Source organism: Calonectris borealis, chromosome 3 (assembly GCF_964195595.1).
Source record: "Calonectris borealis chromosome 3, bCalBor7.hap1.2, whole genome shotgun sequence".
Lineage (NCBI taxonomy): Eukaryota > Metazoa > Chordata > Aves > Procellariiformes > Procellariidae > Calonectris > Calonectris borealis.
In genome coordinates, this window is record NC_134314.1 from 74,961,731 (window position 1) to 74,972,217 (window position 10,487).

General features: G+C 42.2%; 1 protein-coding gene across 2 annotated transcripts in view; it reads right to left on the bottom strand.

The window, feature by feature from the left end:
- GRM1 (glutamate metabotropic receptor 1) overlaps positions 1-9,828 on the bottom strand; it is a 182,817-nt gene extending 172,989 nt beyond the window's left edge. Inside the window, exon 1 of one of the 2 annotated variants that reach the window (XM_075146214.1) lies at positions 9,114-9,828. In XM_075146214.1, the coding sequence (XP_075002315.1) occupies positions 9,114-9,813 (700 nt within the window). In that variant the 5' untranslated portion in view covers positions 9,814-9,828. The remainder of the gene's footprint in view (positions 1-9,113) is intronic. The other variant, XM_075146215.1, reaches the window with a different exon arrangement.
- Positions 9,829-10,487: the final 659 nt, after the last annotated feature.

Consider the following 10,487-nt stretch of genomic DNA (forward strand, 5'->3'; position numbering starts at 1 on the left):
ATAATTTCTGGCTGTTAATATAATTCAAATATACTTTAAGAATTTCATTTGTTTAAAAACATTCAAGAGAGAATGCAAATGGAAATTGTTCAAACGGAGGACCATGGCATTATATAACAAACAATATGACTTTTCAGTAAAATGAAATATCTGTCACACTGGTTTTTGATAGACACAAGCCATCTAGGTAGTAGCATGTCACAAGAGGAAAGGACAGCTTGTAATGCACAGTACTTTTCATTAAAAAGCACCCCACGTGTCACAAAACATGCTATTAATACACCCTGGCTCTGTATGTAGTACTACCAGACTGTAGGTTAGATAATGGATAATGAAGGCAAATCTTACATACTGTGCATTGATTTCTTTTTCATGTGTGTTACTCATCTCATTGAACTCACAAAAGAAGAAGCAAGTCTTGATTTAGTCTGGAGCAGTATACAAGGCCTTATTAAGACCTAACTATCCAAAAAATAGTCTGTAATTCTGACTGTACTTTAGTCATATCTGGACAGAAAAAGCTGCATGTGAAAAAAAATCAGTAATAGTAACATTTAATTTAAAACAAAATAAATTCTATAAAAATGAGAAAGCTAATTTCAAGGAAATTAAAAGGAGAAGCTAAAAGAGTGAAATACTAACAAATTACATGGAGGCTATTCAGAAATATATGAAAGGCTGAAAGCTGAAGTCCAAAAGGATCAAAAAAGCCAGCATGATAAAGCAGAAAAGTAAATTTCCTACAGCTATTAAAATAAAACAAAACAAAGCAAAACAAAACAAAATAAAATAAAATAAAATAAAATAAAATAAAATAAAATAAAATAAAATAAAAAACCAAATACTTTAAAAAGTCTAAGTTGTGTCCTAATGAGCAAAAGAGAACAGTGTATACTTTGGCAAATGAAATACAAAACCACAATAAAACAAGATGAAACAATTTTGAGACATAAAGGCACAGAATCTAATAACCCACCATTCTTCAAATATTCCAGAAATGGGAAACTAGCCTGATCTTCAGTGATAACCAGCTATATAAAAAGAGCACTCAGGGAAGATAAAACCATACCAGAAAAGTTAAATTAATTCTCCAAGTCTGCACTGCCTGTGAAGGCGGATAGGATGGTTCTCATACAAAGGTCATTCCTTATGTAGGATAAGACTGAACCGTTGTCTCAGAGTGTCAAGAAAATGTATTTTAGAACAAATCCATACAATGGACTTTAACAAATTGTCAATACCAGCTAATTTTCTGTTGTGGTACTTTACCTTACCACCAGTTAACTGGCCTTAGTACCAAAACAGATGGAAGCGGTAAAGTGGAAAAAGTAATTTTATATTTTCACATATCAGTTTTCATTTTTTAACAGAATTTATAGAGAGTACAGAGGCATAGAGGGTAATGTAATGAACAACAGACATGATATTTCTGAAGACTTAAGATATTTCTGCACAAAGCTAATTGGTAGGAACCATAACAAAAACAGTATTAATGCACAAGTACATGAATATGCCATATTAGGAAAGAACCAACATAGCTTTTGCAGAGAAAATACATACCTCAGAAGTTTTTTAGACTACTTTGTTGGAGCGGGTAACCATATGAATGATACAATCACTATAGAGTACTTGGAATTTAAAAAAGCTTTTGATGAGAGCCCTTACTAAAGGCTCTGACAGAAATAGAGGTAATATGGGATAGGACAGAAGGTCCTGGATTAATAATTGGCTAACAGATAGGAATCAAAGTGTAGGAAATAAATTTTGTGTTAATAAATGAAGAGTAACACATATGAGGAAAACCTTGTGTCTAATGCCCTCTGAAGTAGGCTTTACCATTTAAGAAAAAGGTTTTGTGGTCATTTTAAAGTATTTTCTGACAACATCCATTCAGTGCATGGTGGTAGCTGAAAAGGTAATGGACTACTGGAATTTTATTAGGGAAGGTCTGAGAGCAATACTGAAATTGTTACTTCACGAGTGAGTTTAACGTGGTGTACCCCCACCCTGAATACTGAATACAGCTCTGTTTCCCCATTTCATATTGGAATTAAAAGTACAGAATAATGATCAGGATTAACAAATGATGAGAAGTTTTGTATGAATGTATGAAGGTAATGCAGTCATCAAGGAATACTTGTAAGTAAATAACAGGAAACACTTGTTCACACAACATACAATTAAGTTGTAGAATTCATTGTTATGATACTATGGAGACTGAAGTATAAATAGATACAAAAAGGGATTAGACAAATTCATAAAGGAAAGGTCCATTGGCAGCTGGTAGCCCTAGTATTTGGAAAGTTGCTACATATTGGAGCTGCGAAGGTATGCTCTGCACATGCCCTGCTCTTGCTTCTTTTAATATTCAGCCAACTGTTGAAGGGCCAGTACTTCTTTAATTATTATTTCCTTTCCTCAGCTGAAGACAGTTTATTTTTCACATAAAACAATTACTATGAAGAGCCTTTATATATACATCATTCCTAGGCATACTTCTTACACACCATTTGTGTGTGGTGTGAGGTATTCTAATTGGGACAGGTTTTAAAAAATGGCCCTTATCCTGTAAGTGTTTCTTCACTGGTAAAGAACTAAGACTGACATAAACTCAGTTGCCTTCAGTGACTTTATGCTTCTCTAGGGTCCATGAACCTTGTGGGCACTCCTTTGGACTAGACAGGAGCTGGGGCCGCAGCCCAGCAGGCAGCAATGGCTACAACGGCTTCAAAGATCACAAGACTCCTGCCACTTCTCTCAATAGCCAGCTTTGTGCTGCATTGATAGGCAAACCAGACCTAGAAATTGTTCTTTAAGCCATACATTAATAGTAATAATAATAATAGCAATATTAGTGTTTGGCAAAAGATCCAGTCTGAAAAACTAGTCAGCAAAACCGAGCTGGTTACCAATGGCATTCATTTGTTGCACACCTCTCTCCACCCATCTCTGGCGATATCCCTCAGCATCCCTTAGATACCCATAGATGAAGGGATGGTTTCTTTAGGTGCAATGCTACTGTAGTTCATGTCCAGTCAGTTCCTGGCCCTCAGACTGCCAGCACAGGTGTTAATTACTGCCATCTGTGACGGTGGCTTATGCTGTGAACACCTGCCACCCAGAAAATATACTGAAATCCCCGCTTTGTTTCGCATGGGTCAGTGAGCACCAGTTAGTCATGACTTTGATCAGTATTTTTCTGGGTTGCGTGTGGCAGGTGCAATGCTTCTGGTCTCCCACTACAGTTACCAGCTCACTGATGCATCAGACCCCTGAAGCATCTTTCTCAATGGGTGACACTACTTCTAGTGATATGATTTCACTTCACATAGTTTTTGGTTTTCTGTCTGAGAAACCTCAGCACAAGCACCTTCATATTATGAACCACATGTTCAAAGGCATATTTTAGAGGCATTTTGAGAAAGCCAAGATCATTTACCTTTTTTAAAACAGTCTTCACTGGGACAAGAATCCTGCAGGAGATTACAAAGATCGTGGGACATACAAATCTGAAAGCACGGGCATAATGCAGAAAAAATAGAAGTAAAGCACAAATGAACCCGTGGTGCTGACTGGTAAATATGAACTCTAGCAATATTGCTGAGAAGGCAGGCACAGAAGTTAGATGAGTCTTTTGAGTTGATTTAAGTCATGCAGCTGCCAGTTGTGTTGTTGAAAAGCTAGATTATTTGTGAATTTAGGAGTTCTGCAAAGCAATATATTTTCAAGAAGGAATTTCTCTTGATCTCTATGGTGTTTGTCACCCACAATAATTTTGTCGACTGCAGTCAATGTAAAGGATTCTCCCAGCACTTTCTAATAAATACAATTAATGTGTCCAATACAGGGAATATTCTAGTCCCTACTTGTTTTCAAATTAATTTCTGTCCTCCTTGGGACATACCTCTCTCCTTTTTTCCCTATCACAAAGCCTCTGAAGATGGTTAGTGAAGCTAGTTAAATGGAAAAAAAAAAATAGTTTGGAATATGCATTTGTGAACACACACCTCAGGCACAATTCACAACATTTCATGACATTAACCTTTAAGAGCATTTCTGTAACTGTTGGTACCTATAGAAATATTTGTAAACTCTGAAATTTCAAACATTTGCATTGGAGTTGCTTTTCTCTATTGCCTGGTCATAATTTTATCAGAAACTATCAATCATTGAGTGATACTATGGAATTAATATTATAACATTGTTAGAAACAGCTGTAGGAACACCTTGTGAGAAATTGTATGAAAATTATTCCTTTAAGCTATCTGATGGATATTGCCCCACTTATCTTTACACAGAAGTATTATTTTCTAGCACCTCTAAAGCTACTTCAGTGAGTTCTACTGAAAGAACCTATTTCCTGTAAAATTTGCGATAAAGTGCAAGATTCACTCCCTTCCATCCTCTTCCCAACATATATAACCATGCCTATGAGTTTCCCGTACATTACTACAATGGAGAGTGTGCGGCAGTCAGTTTATCAAAAATCATAATCTACCTACCATCATAATCATAAAAAAAAATCATAATCTACCTACCATCTACTTTGATCCAAAAGTCTTTAAGTTGTGCCATCTGCTTCATCATAGTTCATTTTAAGCCTTATACTCAAGCAAAAGGAACAGCCTGGCAATACAAATCTGACAAAATTGATCAAGACCAGAAACATCTCAGTGCTCTCAGTAAAATTAACTAAAATTTGGTGCAATTAACTTAATAATTCCATTTCCAAAGTTGTTTCTATGAAGTCTGCATGTTAATCTGTTGGAATGGGAATTTTGTTTATAAAGGGGTATTTGTACACTGAAGTGTAAGAACAGTCCATAAATCACAAACGGCACTCAAACGGGTCTATTCTGCACATTCAGATTTTGTTTTCACAGAATCAAAAATCTCACATACATTTTATAAGGTTAACATGTATGCAACAATTTAAATGAAAAGCCAGGCACAGGCATTAAGTATTTCTATTTGCTAATTCAGAAGTGATATATTTGGAAGATGAGGTGATAAAAAGGCTTCTTACACCATCACCTCTCCTGTTTCACGTATAAGAGGAACAGCTAAAGGTGAGGGATCTGGTGGAGACTGTGCTGATGACTAGCCAGCGTGCAGGCGTCTTGTGGGTTTTGGAAGTTGGTGTAACCTACAGCACCCTCACAACCACTCTACATTTTCTGGAGACAACCCTATTAACTTCTGTGCCTTCAGCATCAAAACAGCGCAGAGGTGGTGCCACCATCTCCGCTCAGCATTTCTTGCCTCACCCCGGAGGCAGCCCAGGGGCTCTTCTCCAGGCAAGGAAGAAAGTGACCCCTATAATTCTTCACAGTTTTACCAAATAACCAGTGGCTGCCTGGTAAGTTGAGAATCATACCTGACTCTGAGGTTATTTCACCGAAGACCAGAATATCTCACTTGGAAAGTAACCTTTAGCAAGCGTAGTTCCTTCTGCTCTTATCACACTTGGGATTGTGCCCAACTTAACACATGTGTTTTTGATTCCCATAGGAAGCCTTGGCTCGGAATTAGACATCCCCTTATGTGCATTTCCAGATAAGAATGACTTCGAAGCCTAAGAGCTGAGATGTACAGATGCCAAGAACTCCAACACTGAATTACCTTTGAAGAATCCTTAAAAAAATAATAGCCTTGAAAATGCCTTTCAGCTACTATACAGTCACACAGCCTTCCACGGACAGATGCACAGATTTCTCACATCGCTTAATGACTACTGCCCACTCTGCAAAAAATGCACTCTCATGATGTGCAACTATGTTCAACTGAGATACATAATAAAATAACCAAACATAGTAACTTGCCTTTCTTTGTTCTTGAATGTGGAGCTTTATGTGTCAATTTTACTCTAAAATGAGCTATGTGCTCTGTGGGCCTTTGAAAACAGATTTTATTCACTAACTGAGAAGTTTCTACTCAAGTGCAATGTGTATACATCTTAATAAACAACTGTGCAAAAAAATCCCACCCCAAAAGAAGTATGACATACCTCCACGCAACTTCATGTACTAGCGTGTAGAGATTGTGTATAGTTAAATGTCATCACCACTAATTAACACAAATTATCCTATTAACACATGAAGAATAAACTTTCAAGTCAAATGCAAAGTAGGATATTGGGGACTACTTAAAGACATCATGGTACAGATTGGGTGACTTTATTATCTTCATTTTCACGGCATGTGTAGGCTTCATGTTAAGAAACATGGGCACCGAATTGTGTGGTATTTATTTCTGGTTTTCATTAAAGGTATAATTGTGTAGACTGGTATTGTTTGGGGCATTCAGATAACTCCAGCTAGAATATGGGAGTAGCGGAAGGGTAAGCAGAGGAGTTGGATGGTGCGATGTCTGAGAAAGGGCGCATCACCTCTGGGCTATTTCCGTGACCCTGGGCCAGTGTAGACTGAGGAGCACGGCTAGCTGATGTGGGTAGTCAGTCAGCTCAGTGGTCTCATTGCATCCCCTTGTGGTTGGGTGGCTACAAGAGCTAGCCATGCTACAAGACTGTCCATCCCCATGAGAACGAGGGGTCGGGTAGAAACTAAGCAGCTTTTCTGCTCTCAAGAGGTGACCAGACTGGATCTGGAGTACTCGGAAGGTGAAACGATTAGCTTCTTCACAGTGTCAACCTGTGCCTTTCCTAGAAACATGCCCATTCCTCACAATCCCTGCTGAAGTGATTCTTCAACCCATGATACCCTAGAACTTCTCCCAGCACATTTTGCAGCCCACCATAAAGACAGTGTAGAGGCCTATGAGTAAGTGTGGAGGAGGAATGTTTCTTACTACACTTTATCCCCGTATTTCCAAACATAGCATGGAGGGAGCAGCTCCTGTTCACGCAGAATATTATTCAGAGTGGCTTTGTGTTGGCTGCAAAGAATGATCCTAGCTTTAACACACCAGCAAGCAGATCTCTCACAGTGAATGCATGGGATTTGAAACAACAGAAATGTAACAATTCACACCAATTTTCATGAGTACTAATTTCACTTTAAATACAAAAAAAAAAAAGGTCTTTGGAATCCACCCAACAGCAATTGGGATGGGGTTAATACCTTATCCTTCTGGAAGAGAACACAGAAGTTGAAGCTTGTTACATATTTCCAGTGGAATTTGTAACTTGAATCTAGCAACAAAGGTATGGCAGATACAGATTAATAATAATAAAAAAAAGCAAATATGAATCTTGAGCTGCAAAATCTACAAAATCCTTGTGACATTTCTTAAGGAGACTGTTGCCTTGTGCCGGTAGAACCGATCCACTATTTTCAAAAGTATCACTTTAAAGTGTGTAAAAATACCTTGCAATAAGCATTTTTCATCATTCAGTAACATATTCATAAAAATAGATATTTAAATTTCTCACAAGCAGTGAGTGAAATTACTACTTACACTGACCTTTTAAAAATGAATGAGCAAATAACCTTCATAATCTGTCGTCTTTTCCAAAAGAGTTAAGTCCCACTAATGTTAATGAGAGTTACATCTACAGAGTGAGAGAGCGAGGGAGCAGGTCCCTTGAGGCAGCTCCTCAGGCACTGTGAGTTAGCATAGCTCCCCGAGTTGCATTGAAGGGAGAGATGGCGGTTTACACCAACAAAGAATTTACCCCTTTCATGTTTATTTTTCACCCTGGCCTGTCACGAGATCTAATCTTATCTGTCAGCAATAGTGAATCTTAACAGCTCAAGTCCAACTCTTGCTAACAGTTCGTTTTCTCATCTGAACAGGGCGTAAAATGAACTGCAAATGTCAGGTCCTTGCCTCCTGCTCTTACTCCCCCCCCCCCCCCGCCCCCAACCTTGCAGCACTTTCATGTTTTAGGTGTCCAGTTTAATCCAATTCACCTTTGACTGTTGTATATGCAACTCTTTCTGGAGATTCTTTTATTTATTCATCATAATGTATCTTTTATTTATTCATCATAATGTATCTTCTTAACTCTTTTTACTTAGTCATCTCTGTGAGAATAAAAGGTGTGGAGTCAGCTCAGTAACCAGAGGGAATCGTAAATCAAATTCACACAAGAGATACAGTCAGATAAACAGAATAGCTGCAAAACTATAGCGATAATGTGTCCAGGTTTGCAATTTTGTACTTAAAAATCCCATTTTGAGGACCATAACCGGACTGTAGGAATGTCACAATAATATATCAGAAGAGTTTGTCTGCTATCAAACGCAACTACTTCTGTAATTTATGTTGGTCCACCTAGCCCGCCTATAAACCAGCGTCTCCTTTTTAAAATACCCTTCCTTTTGATATTTTTTCTTTTAATATTGAAAATTAATAAAACCTGTTGACTATGAAAAGATTGTACAGAGCAGCATTTTTTACTCTTTGCTCAAGCTGCATGAAAACGTGCTTGCCCGGACTTGCTGACAAACCTGCCTTTCTTGCCTTTCTTGCCCTGCCTTTCTTTCCCACGGGACGTGGCTTTGCAGGGGCTGCCGGGGCTGCGGAGGGATTTTCAGGTTTCTTTCCTCTGTGTTCGCAGTCCCGAAAAATGAGTTGACAGGCAGCAAAGCCAGCAGCTAATCCAGGAGTCCCTGCCGAGCCCTGACTCCCGTTTTGCTCAGGCAGCAGTGCCAAATTCCCCGTGACGGTAGCGACCGTGCGTGTGAGCGACTCCTGCTCACCAGCCCCACGGACAACCTCCCCACTCCGCGGCGGCGCAGCCAGAGCCGCGACCAGCTCCACATCTAGATGCATCTGTTAACTCTTTATTTAGAAATACACCAACCACTCTGCTTGTAAATGAGGACGGGAGACGGGACCGCCCGATTTCTCTCCTGCGCTGCTGAAACCCCTCCCGTTCCCCGCAGCCGCGGCGCCCGGGGCCGGGGGGCTCCTCCGCGCCGGGGGAAACCGCACCCTCCCCCCCAACACGTTTCCCCGTTCACCTTACGGTCTCCCCGGGTCGCAGCAGCCGGTGGTCTCTCGGGGAGAAGCCGGCTCCCCCGGGGTCCCGGCGGTAACCCAGCACCGGCGCGTCCCTGCGGAGCCCCCGTGGAGGGCGCAGCGCCCCGGGGGCGGTCGGGGGGCGGCCGGGGGCTCCCGGGGGAGGCTGGGGGCTGCCCCATACCTACCTTCCGTGTGGACGGCGGAGACGTAGGTCCAATTGTAGCGCTTGACGATGTCGAGCATGGCCCTGGCTTGCAGCGTGTCGGAGGGGACCACCCTGAGGAAGTATTTGTAGAGCGTTTTGTCGCTCAGGTCGATGCTGGTGGCGGAGTAGGCGATCTGGGGGATGTCGAAGAGCTGGAGCAGATTTTGGACTTGGATAGCAACCGAGCTGGAGCCGGGGCCGATGACCCCCGCGATGGGCTTTTTCACTCTGGTCTGGGGCTGGGGCTGCGAGTCGGAAACGCAGCGGGTGCCTCCGTCCCTGTCGTCCCTGATGGAGATGAGGGAGTCCCGTATGAACTCGATGCTCTGCTCCAGGGCCACCGAGGAGTGCCAGCAGGAGTCTCGGATCTCGCTGCCCAGGGTGATGTTAGGCAGCAGCACCGGGTCGGCGTTAATTTTATCCAACGTGTGAAACATGGCTTCGACTCTCTGGATACCGTACTGCTCCCGGATTTCCCCGCACTTCCTCTCGGGCACTTTCTCAGCCGGCGGCTGGTGATGGACAGAGAAGAGGGCCCCGATGATGACATCCCCGTCCATCCGAGCCACCGACCGCTGCGAGGAGGCTGCGGAGAGAAGCACCTTCCGCCCGGCGCTCCTGGGCAGCACGTCCATCTCCAGGAGCAGAGCAGGGAAAAAGACCAGCAGCACGCCAATCATTTTGTTGCACGATGTCATCCAGAGCCAGGTTACCAATTTCATGGGCTCCTCTTGCCTGCACATGGTTTAAGGACATGTAGGAAATGGCATCCGCTTCCCCCCGCCAGCGCCCAAGTCGCTCCAAATACCATCACAGCAAAGTCTTACAGCATCGCTCTCGGAGGTGCCAAGGCAGCCGTCATCCTAGTGACTTTTAACCTGGTGGCATAGAAGTAGGGAGTAAAACACGCTAAACGGGAAATCGATGTCAAACCGGAGCTCGATAAAGCAACCCCGCGCAGTTCGAGATGACTGCTTTCGCAAATGCCCAGGTCAATTTGCTTCGGCAAAGGTTCTCGAAAGGAAGTTTCAAGAGAGATTAAAATGTGTATTTATTTGCCTTGACATACGATCATGCATACTTACATATGTTAAGTTTATACGATCCTTTTCGTGCCCGTTTTTCCAGCCAAGGCGGCTGTTCCCCGCACCTTCAGCCGGCACACGCCCTCCCCTCCGCCCCCGGGGAAGTTCCGAAAGTTTCGCGAGGTAGTTAGCTCATCGGAGAAGCGTCCTAGCCTGGCCCCAGCGGCCCCAGCCCTGAAAGAGGGGTGACAAGTGCTTCTCTTCTCGCGTTCTGACTACCTGAGGGCGTCTTTCTCGGCTCAGGAATTTCCTTTCCCAATACAGAGAGG